The sequence below is a fragment of the Moschus berezovskii genome, chromosome 1 (assembly GCF_049115385.1).
Source record: "Moschus berezovskii isolate FMDL1 chromosome 1, NW_MosBer_1.0, whole genome shotgun sequence".
In the NCBI taxonomy this organism is placed as follows: Eukaryota; Metazoa; Chordata; class Mammalia; order Artiodactyla; family Moschidae; genus Moschus; species Moschus berezovskii.
The window spans coordinates 87499086-87515437 of NC_142460.1; the positions used below are offsets into that span (position 1 = coordinate 87499086).

At 34.9% G+C, this 16352-nt stretch overlaps 1 protein-coding gene across 2 annotated transcripts in view; it reads right to left on the reverse strand.

Annotated features, from left to right (window-relative positions):
- Positions 1–16352, reverse strand: part of POLQ (DNA polymerase theta) — a 112571-nt gene that overhangs the window by 46567 nt on the left and 49652 nt on the right. For both annotated transcript variants that reach the window (XM_055436418.2, XM_088837393.1), the window contains exons 15-17: positions 15479–15722; positions 2697–5752; positions 126–269 (exon numbers count right to left, since the gene is read on the reverse strand). In XM_055436418.2, the coding sequence (XP_055292393.2) occupies positions 126–269; positions 2697–5752; positions 15479–15722 (3444 nt within the window). The remainder of the gene's footprint in view (positions 1–125; positions 270–2696; positions 5753–15478; positions 15723–16352) is intronic.

Consider the following 16352-nt stretch of genomic DNA (forward strand, 5'->3'; position numbering starts at 1 on the left):
TTTTCTTATTACTGAAAATAAAGTCTAGGTAAGTATCAGGAGACTATTCTCAACAAAAAAGTCACTATCCTCATAGAGGTTGCATTAAAATTACATAATAACTTAGCCAAATAGTGATTACTTACCAGAATGCTTTTGTTCCTTCTGCAGTGAAAAATAGTAAGCATCTTTTCCACCCCAGCATACTGCAAGCCCAACCACCAAGATGTCATCACAATCTTTAACAGGAAATCCATCATCTCTAATAGAGGCTTCTTGAGGGAAACTAACTATGTAAATCCAAAGTGAAATAGTTAAAAATCTCTAAAAGTCATTAAATTGAACATTAAATATAATAATAAATACATTTGATGAGCAAATTTTTCAGATCCCCTAAAATATGCATTAAATGGATAGTCATTTGTAGATATTTATAAGATCTTTCTAGGCATCCCATCAATTAAGATAATTGTCACTATGAAAAATCTACCAAAGACTTCTTAAAAAGAGATCTGTAATAATGACTAAGTTTAAAATTAACTTCAAGTTTTTCAAAAGCTGCATTTTGAATTTTTATAACTCAAAAATAAAGACCATTTGCACACCACAAAAATTTTACAGCAAACTCAGCAACTTTTAACACTTAGAAACTCCAAGAGTTTTTAACACTTAGAAAAACCAAGAGTCTTAGTTCTTAGTTAAAAATTAGGTATGATTTTGTATACGCAGTCAACATTTTTCCTAAAATAATACATCTTCAATTCCAAAGACGTTGGTCAAAAACATTAGGTCAACAACTAGTCTATTTTATTCATAATGATATCCCCAATACGTGGAAAATAACTGGCACATATTTGTTAAATTTTAGTGGAATGTTTTTAATCTAACTGCTAGCACAGGAAATGTACTCAATTTTGTTTGTTGGATGAAAAATAGAAAGAGCTAGTTAACACTGAAAGTACATAAAACTTGTCATTAACACATATTCTTCCTGAATTGAGTAGCAAACAAATAGATCTTTATGAACAAATTCATTCATAAATACAGAGATTTAAGAAATTTCATCAAGTCTTTGATTTCCACAACATGTTGTCAAGCTGAATACAGCTATCTACCCTTCATAATACTGAATCATTACTGTCATGAAATAAGACAGGAATACATGGTATTATCTGACCAAAAGTTTCAATTCTCTGAAAACTTGGAAGAGTCCTGTGAGGCTATGGGGTCAACATTGCAGTATAGAATTCATGACTATCAGTGGAGTTATAAATTCTACTTGAGATAAGTCTTGGAAAACATAGCTAATACACACTGTGAAAATATAGTGCCTATTTGTTATGTACTTCTGTTATGACATAAGTGAATTAGGATATTACAGTTTAAGAGAAAATAATTCATGAGCAATGATAATACAAACCATCATGTCTGCCATTTGCAACAACATGAAAGGACCTGAGTAAAATAAGTCAGACAGAAAGACAAATACTGTATATTATCATTTATATGTGGAGCCTAAAGAATTAAACAAGTGAATATAACTAAAGATAAACAGACTCACAGATAAAGAGAATAGATCAGTGGTTGAGGAAAAGGAGGTGTGAGGGTCCAGATAGCAGTAGAAGATTAATTAGTACAAACTACAATGTATAAGTCAGCCATAAGAATATATCATACAGAAAAGGGAAATAGAACCATTATTTTACAATTACATTAACTTGAGTATAATCTATAAAAAACTGAATCACTATATACCCAAATCACTGTATACCCAAAACTAATTCAATATTGTAAATCAGTCATATTTTAATTAATTAATTAAAACCATATCATTATGGTGCCACAAAAAAGCTGAACCATATTCAAAATATACACCTTAAATTTTAGAAACATATTCAAACTAATATATTTATACATATATGATTATTACATATATATGTATATATATATATATGATTTAAGAGAAAAGTGTTTAATGGTAAACCTCGGCACATTTTACACTAACGCCAGGCATGACCACGAGCTAAGGCAGCAGTTATATATGAGAAACTTCCACAGAGTCTCACAAAATAAAGAGATGAGCAAGACAACCAAACAGAAAAGCCCTATGGCCTCAGCCAGGGGAAAGCCCAGAATGGCATAGAAGAAAGAGCTGCTATTTGAGAGACAGGTTCCTGGCATAACCAAGCATTAAGCTGTCAAACACTGTTCTAATTCTGGCCTCTGACTCAGACACACCAGCTATGGTGTCTCCAGTAGCAATAAGCTTGGCTACTGGGTCAGTGACTTGGGCAACAACGCTGGTATGGAACTCCTATGGGGAGCTGCTATAGTAAGGCTGTTCAGATGGGCTCTCTGGCCTACTTGGAAGAAGGCAGACACAGGATTGATAGACCCCAGGCACAACAACAGATCAGAGCCAGAGGAACAAACAGTGTCCTAGTGGTCTGCACTTTTTCATTCTACCAGCTTTGAGCTCTTGGCCTCACTGCTCAGCTCTCCTACCCATGTGTCCAGATGTCCCCCATCTCTTATACCAGAGGGTTACTATTATTAACTGAGTTGCACTGAACAATAAGGTTGTTCTACATGTAAACCTACACAGGAGAAGCTTATTAAACTTTGACCAAATTTATTACATTTAATATACAATTCTGCAAAGTCTCAGTCACACTGTTTTACATACAAATGTAAAAGATTTTTTTTAAAAATCTTACCTTGCTTAAACATACCACCAATAGCAGCACTTTTAGAAGATGTCAAATTACTGATCTTTTCACAAGCCAGTGAGATGGAGAATCGAGTTTTGCTTTGCCATTCCTTCATGAATGTTTGAAAGAGAGTTTGGTCACTTGCTACATCAATTATGGCCAAACTTTCAGGACTGCATGAGGCTAGAGTTAACTGTGATCCATTTTGCGGTAACTGCGGTGAAAAACTTGTGTCTCTAATAGAACTGTTATCTTCAAAACCATTTCTACTCTCTGGATGTAAATCATGGTTTTTATTATTCGAAGGTGAGCCAAATGAAGAACTTTTAAGTTTCACAGCTGTTCCAAGAATATCTGGAAATGCCAACTTAGAATCAGAAGGAATAGGTGTAGGTGGAATGAGTCCATTATCATGAACTACACAGTCTTCTTTACAAGGCAAGAGGGAGGCTTCACCATGAATGACATTGTTCTGTTGTGCCTCAATATTGCCTCTTATTACAATTTTAGGGGAAAATGGAATTCTTTGTACTTGATTTGGCTCCATATTTGAAATCACTTCTTGTCTGTCATTTACCTCTGCATTTTCTACATTCAAACCAGGCAAGTCTGTAGCAGTTAATTTAAGGTTTTCATTTTCTAGAGGACTGGGCACTTGGTCTAAAATCCTCTGCAGTCCAGGACTTAAATCAAATGATGCTCCTGACCATAGAAATGAATTATCTTGCCTTGTGCCAGTTAACTTGGATTTTTGAGACCTTTTATCTTTATCTCCTCCAATTACTCCTGTTTCGGAATAATCATTACCTACAGTCACTGGATCATCCAGTTTCAGTATTTTTAGAGATTCTGCAGTATCATGTTTCTCTTGGACAGGAAATATGTCTACATTGTCCAAAGCTGCAACCATCTGAACAGAATCGATTTCTGAAAATATAATAGACTCATCACTGAAACAAGACAATGGCTGCGGATTATCTTGATTCTCATTCATATCTGGTTTTTTAATTACGCCCTCTGGTTGTAGACACAGAGAGTCATCGAAATGGACTGATGTTATTTCAGAAGTAAGGTGTTCTCTTTCTTGTCCATCAGGTCGTTGTTCTTTCACAAGGCAGTCTTCACTGAAACTGTCAAATAGTAAACTACCACTCAAATTCAAACTTGTTTCAGGAACTGGCAGACACTCTACATCTGTACCAGTAGTTCTCTTTTGAGGAACCACAGGTATAACTGGCTTCACAGCTTCTTGTGTTTGATAACCTTGAAGAAAACTATTTAATTGGGAGTCAGTAACAGAAAGTTCACTGCCTTTAAAACATGGGCCATTTTCCCCTACTAGTAGTGGAGAATAAAAAATTGGGCCTCCTGGAGTCAGGGTATCAACCTCATGTGAATCAGTGCTTTGCTTCACAACTCCTACAGTCTTATGCTTCAAATGATTTGTCATTCCTAGTGAATGCTGTTCAGATGGAAAAGCAACATGAGTCTCTTTCTGAAAGGAGTTTATTGAGCTCTGTTTGTCTAGGTTCTTTTGAATCACCCCTGTTGCCAGGTTGGTATCCTTGGGGCCTTCTTGGTTGGCATTTACAGTTGCTATCTGCTGAATTATTTTCTCTGACTGAGTATCCAGGTAGAAACTATCTTCAAGATCACAGACATCTAAACCTAAGTCAGAAACATGATTATTTTTAGTTCTGTCTGCTGCATAAGCGTCTGTTCTTCCTTGTACTCTAGGAGTATTTAGAATATTCTCAGGCTGGCCTCCTAATTTACCAAATGCTCCACTTGGAAGATGTACTTCACTGGGTATCTCAGTGCTGCTTATGGTATCTCCTGATGCCTTAAGATTACTTGATTTATTTTCCTCAGCATTAAACTTTGTACTTTCACATTTCATAATAACATCTGAGGCTCTATTCATATAATTGCTGTCTGTCTCATAGGGTATTTGTTTTGCTACTATTTTATTCAGTTCGGTGTGAGTGTTTGTCTCTTTATTAAACTGCTTTTCCAGGCACTGGTTAACTGGATGGGTGTCATGGTGTCTCACATAAACACTCTGGATTTTTGAATCATTTTGTATCACCACTTTATTTTTTTTTTCTGATTCAACAGTTAATCCTCTTCCATCTTCACTGACCACACTAGTGGCCTGAATCACATGTTTACTCTGAGATCCTGTGATAAAGTGTTCCCCAAGAATATCACTAGGTATTTTATTGTTCCTTAAACAACTTTGTTCTGTTTGTGATGCAAATGGTATTATGTTATATCTTCTCTCAGCACAGAAAGATACGTTTTTAGCGAATGGCTCTGGATTTCTAAATTTCATACTCGTCTCATCTAAAGTAAAAGAGTCTTCACAATGAATAGAATTAGACATAGTCTGTTCTTGTAAATTGATTCTACGCATCTTTGTGTCTTTCACAGGGCTACTGTCTCTGGATCGTTTTCGATGCTTACCATGTTTCCAAGATCTCATCTTTTCTGAACTAAGATTTAAAGCTTCTCTTTTTGTTTTCCCTGATGAGAGAGTCCGAACAACTTTTGAAGTGCTTGCTTTCCCTTCATTCAGAGAGGTTCCTAGCTTTCCTTTTTTAATACTCAAAGAAGCCTGTTTTTTTGCTCTGGAGATGGAATGATGACACTCTTGATGCCCATCCTGAAATTTATAATAAAAGGAATCTGTATGCTGTCTACTTTTATCCAAATCTTGCATGGTATCTGGTAAGTGATTAACAGAATCACTAAATATTGTGTCACTTTTCTTCTTTGATGTTAATCTTTTATAAGAACTCTTAGTTTGAGGTATAAATTTGTGTTCTTTTATTTCTGACTCACTGCTGGTCAATGAGTGTGTATCAGAATTTAGAAAGGAATGTAGATTCCACTGCACTCCCATTTCAACTAAGTCCTGCTGCAGAATCATTCTGGCTTCTTCTACTATAAGGGTTGCTGCTTCCCTTTCACTTAAACCTTTTCTGCCTGTCACCCAAATAGTTCGCATATCTCGACGCTCTTCAACTGCTTCCTCTTCCTCATCCACTGCCTTTCGAGTACTACACAAGAGACAAGAAATGAAATTAATTAATGCATTGATTCATTCATTAATAAGTATTTATTAAGCATCAATCTGAGCTTTTCTAGGAACTGAAGAAATAGCACTGAACAAGAGGAAAGTACATCAACTCTTAAAGAGCTTACATTCTAGTTGGGGAAATCAGAAAATAAAAAAATGTTAAAACACATACTGTGTTAACTGTTGATAGATAACAGCTGTGTAAAAAAAAAAAAAAGAAGCAGCAGCAGCACCAGAAAGATATGAGTGGCTCTGAAATTTTTAAATAGCATCATTAGGGAAGGCCTCACTAAGAAAGAATCCTTAAATGGAAAACTGGAGTTTATTGACAGAATGTGAAACAGAGCTCAGTGTAACTACAAGAGACACAAAATGAAGTGAGATAATTCAGAACTGAGAGATACAGAGGGGAACCAAAAATTTTTCATATAATTTCTGCCCAAATACCTAGCTGACCTCAGAACTATGCAAGTGTGTTCAGAATCCAAGCAGCCAGGTAAAAGTCTACACAACTGAACAGAGATTTGAGCTATTGCCGAGAAAAGTTTGAGTTCAGCTAAGCTAACTGACTGATAAAATATCAGTGCTCTTCGTAGTAAAATAATAGATTCCACACCCTGAATAGTCAAACATATATGTAACTGAAATATCACGAAGAGAAGATGAACAGGATGAGGAAAATTTAATTTTCCATAAAAATTATGGAAGCCAAGAAACTTCTATTTCTAGTGAAGGAGAACAGGGACCAATTTAGCGTCTCATCTACAATTAAAACACTGAGGCTAGGCCACAAGACACTGCAGCTTCCATTTTGCTCTCTCTTGGGTCAATCACTCTGAGGGAAGCCAACCATCAAGGCATAAGGGTATCATGAAGCTCTATGAAGAAGCTCATGTGTAGAACTGAACACCAAATTGCCAGCATGTATGTGAGTTATCTTAAAAGCAGATGTAAGTCAATCTTTCAGATGACTACAACCCTATGAAAAACTCAAACCAGAAATACAAGGAAAACTGCTCCCAAATTCATGACTTGCAGAAACTCTGAGATAGTACATAATACTGCTGCTGCTGCTAAGTCACTTCAGTCGTGTCCGACTCTGTGTGACCCCATAGACGGAAGCCCACCAAGCTCCCCTGTCCCTGGGATTCTCCAAGCAAGAACACTGGAGTGGGTTGCCATTTCCTTCTCCAATGTGTGAAAGTGAAAAGTGAAAGTGAAGTCGCTCAGTCATGTCCGACCCTTAGCGACCCCACGGACTGCAGCCTACCAGGCTCCTCCATCCATGGGATTTTCTAGGCAAGAGTACTGGAGTGGCTTGCCATTGCCTTCTCCGAGTACATAATACTAGTTGCTTTTAAGACACTATACTTTGTTCCAAAGAAATAGTTAAAACACCTAGGAAAACTATCAAACTTCAAAGATATGGAAAATAAACCTCAAGGCAAAAGAATCTGGAAGGGCAAAAGAATCAGAAATCTCAAAAACAGTATACAAAGCAAAGAGATAACATTTTCAAAAAGCCCAATAAACGAAAGTATAGGCCGTCCAACCAAGATGTGCTTCAAATATTAAGGTTATGGAAAAACAATTTTAAACATACAAGACCTTGGAGAATTCTATATTATATAAGCCCTCCTCATGAAATCTAAATCTACTAGAGGATAAGTTTCATCTGTTCAAAGAGAGAAAGGAACACCTCAGCAGTAAGAACAATGGTAAAGAACTGAACAACTAAAAATGTAGATTATATTAATCTTCCATTCCTACAAGGAAACAAAGGTGGAAAATTAATATACAAAATTTATATATTGAGATAAGGCAGAAATAATGCACTTGGAAAATGGAAGGAAAAGGTAGAGGGTAAAAGAAAGCTAAAGTAAGTTCAATGTCAGTGACTGTTGTTAAGGCAATAGATAGGAATTATGGAATATAATTAAAATCTTATCAAACCAGATAATAAAAGGTACCCAATAAAACAAAAATATATACTTTTCTAAATTTAAAAATAAAGTACCAAAGACTACCCTGAGATAAAGAAACATAGCAACTACATAATACATAATTATAAAATAATTTGAGAATTTACACCAGACATATTATTCATATCAATCAATGTGAGCAGAATTAAATTATCTATTAAAAAGATCTTCAGATGTTCATTTGTTATTTTTAATTACTAAAAAATTAAAATGAGGAATTACATTATAAATTTTCAAACACACACACACAAAAAAAGATTTTCAATTTGTATCAGAAAGCAAAACACTACTACAACTCAATGTGGTACACAAAAAGCACATCTAAAACAAAGCGATTCAAGAAGGCTAAAAATATGAAAGGGATGGAAAAAAGGAATTTCTAGGTAAAGGGAAACAAGAAGAAACCAGAGAGGGGCACTCCAAGATGGGTATAATTTAATGCTCAAAACCAAAAGCACAATAAAGATAACTATCTATCAGTCATATTTACTGTGAATATTTACACTCTAAATAACAAGCAATCAGCAAACACTGTAAAGGACACAAGGAGACAAAGAGAGAAGTACACTAACAATTGGTAGACCTTAATAAATAATTCAGAGACAGATGAAGTACTGGCATTGGGGAATGAATAAGACATAATTAACATAATAAGAAGATATTGTGAAAACATCTCATTTTATTTTTATTATAGAGAATATATCTATCCAGTTTGTATTGATCATATTCTGTATTAGGAAACAAACTGTTAGTGAATTTCATAATGCAGAAATGTTATAAAACACACTTAGATTCAGTTCAGTTCAGTTCAGTCACTCAGTCGTGTCCGACTCTCTGCGACCCCATGAATCACAGCATGCCAGGCCTCCCTGTCCATGTGTTAGATTACAATGCAATAAAACTAGAAATTACTAACGACAACAAAAAAAGAACTTCCACGCAGCCAAAAGGGGAAAATATGCAAATTCCATAATTCCTATAAAGAAAATAATGAAAGCCTTAAATATCAGATGTCTGGCTACATTTAAAATAAGCGACCATAGGAAAATTCACAGTACTAAATTTATAGTATCAAAATTAAAAACACAGCAATTTATCAATAAAAACATCAGTTCAGTTCAGTCATTCAGTTGTGTCCGACTCTCTGTGACCCCATGAATCGCAGCACGCCAGGCCACCCTGTCCATCACCAACTCCCAGAGTTTACCCAAACTCATGTCCATTGAGTCGGTGATGCCATCCAGCCATCTCATCCTCTGTCATCCCCTTCTCCTCCTGCCCCCAATCCCTCCCATCATCAGGGTCTTTTCCAATGAGTCAACTCTTCACATGAAGTGGCCAAAGTATTGGAGTTTCACAATAAAAACATAAATGTCAACAAATTAAATTCCTAGTTCAACAAAAACAACAAAAAACTCTAGAAACAGTACGACAAAGTAAAACAAAAGAAAGCAGTGGGAAGTAATAAAATTCAAAAATAAGGAATGAATGAGGTAAGATTTTTTGTTAGTAGACCTCATCAGTAAAACAAACTTTGATTTTTTAAATTTACAAAATAGACCACAAGTTGATCTGATCAAGGGAAAAAAAGAAGTAGAAATTTACAAAATAACAAATCAAAAAGAGAAAAGGAAGAAATATTTTAAATTCCTATCAGACTTATTTACAGATCTCTAAGAAAATATATTTGAAAATCCAGATGAAATAAATAATTTTGTTCGGAAAGGTTACCAAAACTGACCCCACCAGATGTAGAAAGTTTAAAGAGACTGATTTCTGAAAAAATAAAACAGAGAAGCTGGTCAAAGAACTAATCCTACTAAAAGGCACAATCCAAGATTGTTTCATAGGGTAATCATATCAAAACTTTAACCAGTTCCAAAGTACTGAAAATAAGGGAAAACCTTCCTGTTTTTCATGAAGCATGTCTGATACCAAACAATCATATCAAAACTTGAGTAAAGATAGTGCAAACACACACATGAGCACACGCGTGAAAACTACAGACTAATATTATTTATGGGTAACAATGTAAAAGTATACTATATTAAATATTAGCAGATAGAATCCAGTATCATGTAAAAAATAATATACCACAACCAACTGAAATTTATTCTGGAATATAAAACTGATTCAATAGTAGGAAATCTTATTACTATAACATGCTAACAGATGTAACAGGGGAAAAAAAAAACCTAAGATTATCTCCATTGATGCTGAAAAACCCTTTAACAAAATTTAGTACCCATTTCTGATACAAAATATTTGAGAAAATTGCAATTAATGGACATTTTCCTAAAATGACTGCACATACACACACATGGGACTTCCCTGGTGGCTCAAATGGTAAAGAATCTGCCTGCAATGAGGGAGACCTGGGTTCAAACCTTGGGTTGGAAAGATCCCCTGGAGAAGGGAATGACTACCCACTCCAGTATTCTGGTCTGGAGAATTCCATGGGCTGTATAGTCCATGGGGTCGCAAAGAGTTGGACATGACCAAGCGACTTTCACTTTTCACACAAACACACATCATAATCCTGAAGCCAGTATCTCATTATGGTAGCAGAGGCATTTCCACTAGGATCATGAACAAAGCAAAAATGTCCACTATCTCTGTTACCACTATCTACTACCATTACCTATATAGCTCTATTATTAATAGAGAATTCAATCAGACAAAAGAAATCTGTCAGAAGCACAAGAATTGTTAGGGAAAAAGTAAAATATCTCTATTTGCAAATGATATGACAATACCTGGAAACTCCTTGAGAATCAATGATAATTGATTTAACGGTAAATGATAAGTAATTTAAACAACGGAAGTATGGATAAAAAATACATGAAGCTTAATAGCCTTTACATACTCAAATAATAACTATGTAGAAAGCACAGAAGACAACCATCAATTAAAAACAGAATAATGATTAAATATAATAGAAATAAATTTAACAAGAAATGTACAAAACTGGTAGGAAGAAAACTAAAACTCCTAAAAATCTGTATGAGGAAAATATTTTAAAACTCCTGACAAATCAGTTCTATTAAATTTCAACCCAATTCCAATAAAATATCAAAAAGCACTTTAAGTTTCATATGGGCAAACATGCAAGAATAGCCAGGAAAATACTGAAAAACTATAAGGTAGAAGTTACCCTCAGAGAAGGCGATGGCACCCAACTCCAACTCTTGCCTGGAAAATCCCATGGATGGAGGAGCCTGGTAGGCTGCAGTCCATGGGGTCGCAAAGAGTCAGACATGACTGAGTGACTTCACTTTCACTTTTCACTGTCATGCATTGGAGAAGGAAATGGCAACCCACTCCAGTGTTCTTGTCTGGAGAACCCCAGGGACGGGGGAGCCTGGTGGGCTGCAATCTATGGGGCTGCACAGAGTCGGACACGACTTAAGCGACTTAGCAGCAGCAGCAGCAGCAACAGCAGTTACCCTACCAGACATTAAAAGACACTATACAGCCTTTATAAAAAATACACTATAAAGCCTTTATAAATAAAAGCATGGTACTGGCTCATTAATTGACAGAAAGAATAGTAAATAAAATAGAAAGTCCAGAAATAGACTTAATTACATATGGATATTTAATATATGATGGTGGCATCTCAAATCACTCGGACCAAGATAAACTCTTTTATAAATCAGAGCCACTGAGAAATAAAACTGGATTCAGGCTTAACACGATACACAAAACTAAATTCTAAATGTATCAGGAATCTAAATGCAAACTTAAGAATATTAAAAGAAAATATGTGAAAATCTCTTTAATCTCACTGTATGAAAAACTTTCTAACTATGACAATTGAGAAGCAAAAATTAAAAAAAGATCACTAAAAAAATAAATGAAAATTCTGCATGGCAAAAATAATGCAATAAAGTCAAAATACAACTGGTAAGTTTTGAGAAAATTTATGAACTGTACATGTCAAACAAATGGCTGGAACCCTAATCAGTTTTAAAAAGAAAAGATTCTAAGATGCTTTAAAAAAGAGAAGGAGAAAGACTAAAACTTGGTAGAAACATAAGGAAAAGACATAACCAGATAATTCAGATATATTTCTTTAAATAATTCTGAAAATTAAAAAAAAAAATTTACCATCTTGCACATTTATAAAAATGCATATTAAAACCATACCAAGACATAACTTTTCATCTATCTGGCTAGTAAAAGTGAAAATCTGTTTGTCAAAGAGAAAAACCAGAGGCTCCAAATGGCATCACTTGTGCTAAACTCATGATACCAAGTCCAGATTAAATACATAACCTAAATAGAGTTAAAAATCTTCCTCAGAAGTGTAATCTTCTTTTTAAATTTTTTGGAAGTATAGTATTGTCTACAATAAGAGCTCTATTTTTTTGGTTTAAAGACAAGTTTTAAGGATTCGCTATTCCAAAGTTCTAAAGAATATAACTAACTCAGATGCTTTTCAAGATTATGTTATCTAAGATAATCTATAATAAATCTATAAGCTTATTGATTTAATTAAAACCGAGCTGTCTTAAGAATTATGAGTATTATTATAATACTTTTATTCTACCTAAGCTGACAAATTTGTCAGTAAGAAAAACAATCTGGCATGGTAAAATGTTTAGTATAATCTAAATAAAATTGTTTAGAGCAGGGGTTCCCAAACTCTAAGATCTAATGTTTGATGATCTGAGGTGGAGCCGATGTAATAATAATAGAAATAAAGTGTACAATAAATATAACACTCCTAAATCATCCTAAAACCTCCCCTATCACCCACCTTGGTCTATAAAAAAAATTGTCTTCTACAAAACCAGTCCCTGGTGCTAAAACAGTTAGGACCATTGATTTAAAACAAGTAAACTAAATAAATAAAAGGACAATTAAAAGTTTTCTAGGTGAACTTTTCAAACAAGCTTCCTGAATTTTTAGTCTAAAACTCTAAAGCTTTGCCAAGACTAGGTTAAGTAATAGAAATTTATTGAAAATTTAGATCATTCCAAATAAGACACAATAGGTGAAAGATTACTTTATGTAGGTTTATCTACTTTTGGCTTCCTATTATTGAAAAATTAGAGATAAAACTTGGGATTATTAGTAAGCATGTTTGTTGATGCCAAATATAGGCACTTTCCATCTACCTCCATAAGGATTAAATCCTGAGTTGCTATAGATGTGACCTTCAACACGCCCTGAAAGGAGTTCAGGGTGGAGAAATCAGGAATTTTCCAGGCACATAGTGCTCTGGGAAAAACAGGCAGAACACATCTTCAGATAGTTAGAAGAGTTTACGGGCCCAATTCTTACAACTCCTTCTATCTAGAAAAACACTAAAACCATAGCAGCAAGCCTCTGCCAAAACGTGTGCTTGACTGCAAATACCCTCTTCACTAAAATCATATGTAACACTGACCTTCCCCTCTACCTCATTCGAGCAGTTTCTCAGCTATCTGAAATACTGTCTTCTAGGCTATACTTCTCATTTTGTCCCAAATAAACCTTAACTCACAACTCTCATATTGTGCTTTTTTATTTTCTTCAGTCAACAGTGCCATGCTGAGAAATTTTTCTATGAGAAAGCATATGTTCCTAGAAGTTATAAAGTCTTTATGATTTTGCCAAGCTGCAGAATCCTAGTATAAGAGGCAGTCCACAATTGTTTAGTTTCTAAATTTTCACCAGAACTTAAGGTTTTCAAAGGTTACAAATTCTAATACAAGTAATTAAAGCTACAAGAAACAACAAAGGAAACATCTCCCTATGCAAGGAAAGTAGGATGTGTTCTTGGCTAAGAAAAGGCATGCGTAATAAAGATGCATTTTGTTAAGGGAAATGCGAGTAATTTTGTCCGAATTAGAGCTTCTGGTTACGAAGGATAAACTAAAGTTATACAAAAAGCTGAAGAGAGATAAGATTTTACCATGTGTAATCAAGCTGGCTAAAACTGAATTATTATAAGGGTTTTAAAAATCAAGTTTTACTATCAATACTGTACTTATATAAAACTAATACTTAATTTTTCTTCATCTGCTAAATAGACAAGTATTATTTCATACTGACCTGTGATCCTATTAAGGCAAGTGTCCAAAAATTTAATGTCTTCGACAAACTTCCCCAAATCAAATTTTAAATGAAGTCTTTTGACCACAAACTTTGAAATTTTCCAGAGTGTCTCTGGAACAAAGACTTATTTGATAGTACATCACATGGGAAATATTATCAAATAAGAAGTAATAGTTAGCCTTCTTTATGTTGCATTTGTATAGGTACATAAGTGTTCCAGCAATTGTGTGAAGTTCCTAAATACTTGGTATAACGTGGTATAATCCTAACTGATAATTCCAGTCGTTATCTTAAAATTGTGTATGACAATCCTCTGGGACCCCAATAAGAAATAGGTAACAAGTAAACAATTTTCTTACTGCTGTTCACTTACTTTCTAAAACTTCTGTCATCAAAATTGAGGCTCACACTAAAAATACTGAACCTGAGTAACAGAGAAATGACCTATGTGACTTTCATACAAAGGCAGCAGAATCTATAAGACTATGGCAAGTATAGATGAAGTTCACTCTACTTCTCAACCTGGTACCTTGTTTACAAGGCTCCAGCAAAGCAGTATTAAAAAAGGACCTGCACGGTTAATCACTATTCTTACTGCACTTCAATAATCAGATCAAGTTTAATGCAAACAAATTAGTTTTACTGTGATACTGTGATTATCTTTGGTTTAAAAAAAAAAATGAGGATAATTAAAGAGAAAAAAATTGTATTTGCACCTTTCTGCTGTGCTGTGCTACACTTAGCCACTCAGTCGTTGTGACCCTATGGACTATAGCCCGCCAGGCTCCTCTGTCCATGGGGACTCCCCAGGCAAGAATAATGGAGTGGGTTGCCATGCCCTCCTCCAGGGGATCTACCCAACCCAGGGATCGAACTCAGGTCTCCCACGTTTCAGGCAGATTCTTTACTCTCTGACCCACCAGGGAAGCCCTTGCACCTTTGCAGCTATCACTAAAAACAAAGGCACCCCTTGAGCCCTGTGTCAAGATTCTTAAATGAGAGTATCTGCACTTAAAATGAGTGGGAGGAAAGAAGCATTGAACTGGAAATGAGATTAATGCTCTAATTTAGAACAAATTTTTAAAACCTGAAAATAAAACTGTTAACACCTCAAAGTGCCTAAATAGCTACAGGATCTGGATGAGATTCCATATAACAGAGAGTTCAAAGAATAGTGGTTGAGAAAATAACCTATTCCTTGATAATATCCTGAGGCCAGCCCATTCAATGAATTAGTTTTAAACACACACATAAACACACATATATGTCAAAGAGTCCTCTTTCATAAACTGGTTTTGAGGGACTAGGGTTCCAAAGAATATTCAAGAAGAGTAAATATTAAAGTGTTCTTGCCTGAAGTAGTCTAAAATGAATCCTGGATATATACTGAGAACTAAAATCCATCAAAGCAGAAAGTGTTGGTAACTTAGCTTTATTCAGTCTTTCTAGGAGAAAGTTATGATACTTATTAAAATTGCCTTTAAAGTCATAAAATATATTTTAAATATATATACACAAAAAAGTAATCCTCGAGGAGGAAAAAGTAGCCAGATACTCTTCCACTTATACCAAATATAGCATGATATTATCTAAGAGAAAAATATTTTAACAAATTATCTACTACTTACAAATTAGCCTGTTTCATTTAATAACCTATGTAGACAAGGGGATTTTCTTACCTTTTAAAAGGTGCAGCATTTTTCAGAACACTTTCCACCTCGGCAACATCTGCTCTAGCAAGATCGGCCACAGTAAGAAAACCAGATGCATAGAGGAATCTGGCCCTCTGTGCATTAAGCAATGATACCCGGACCAGGTCACACAGCTCCCTTTGGATGCCAAATGTAAGACGCTTCTGAAATTGGGAAAGTAGTACTTCCATGTTGTGCCAGCCCAGGCGGTTGGAAAACACTGTAATCATCCCTGGAATATTCATGGAATAATTACTGAATTAAAAATTCTTTCTAGACCAATTCTCCATTTCTTGAGAGGTAGTTTGGTTTCACTCTTTTTTTTCCCCTATAGAACTATAAAGTTTAACAGGCCCACAGTGTAAATTAATAGTAGAATAGACCTATATTAAGGGCCTAGCTAGTTGACTAGACATATTAACTATTATCTCGTTTATTCTTAATCATAAATTTACATTCGAAAAAAATTGAGGCACAGCACATAAAAACAAAACAAACAAAAAGCCCTCACTAGTTCATTCCTCTCTTTCTCTCTCTCACTCTTCCTTATTTTCTTTAAGGAAGAAAGTACTCTGGTTTCCACCTAGAGAAAACAAGAGAACTAATTTAAATTGTCAAGTGCTAAGAGGGCTCTTTCCAAAGAGTAAAGGTCCCATTGATATTTTCTTAAAAAATAAAAAAGTTGCCCAGCTTGATAGCTATACTCTCTTAAAGAGGCCAGAGCAGCCAAGTGTCAAATCATTAAGAAAATCACTTCCCTATGAGAATATTAATTCTAGAGGTAATCTGAGATCTTGGATGCCAGTGAGTTAAAGACAAGTCTCTCCCTTCTTACTACCCTCTCTCAGCATCTTTCCCTCAG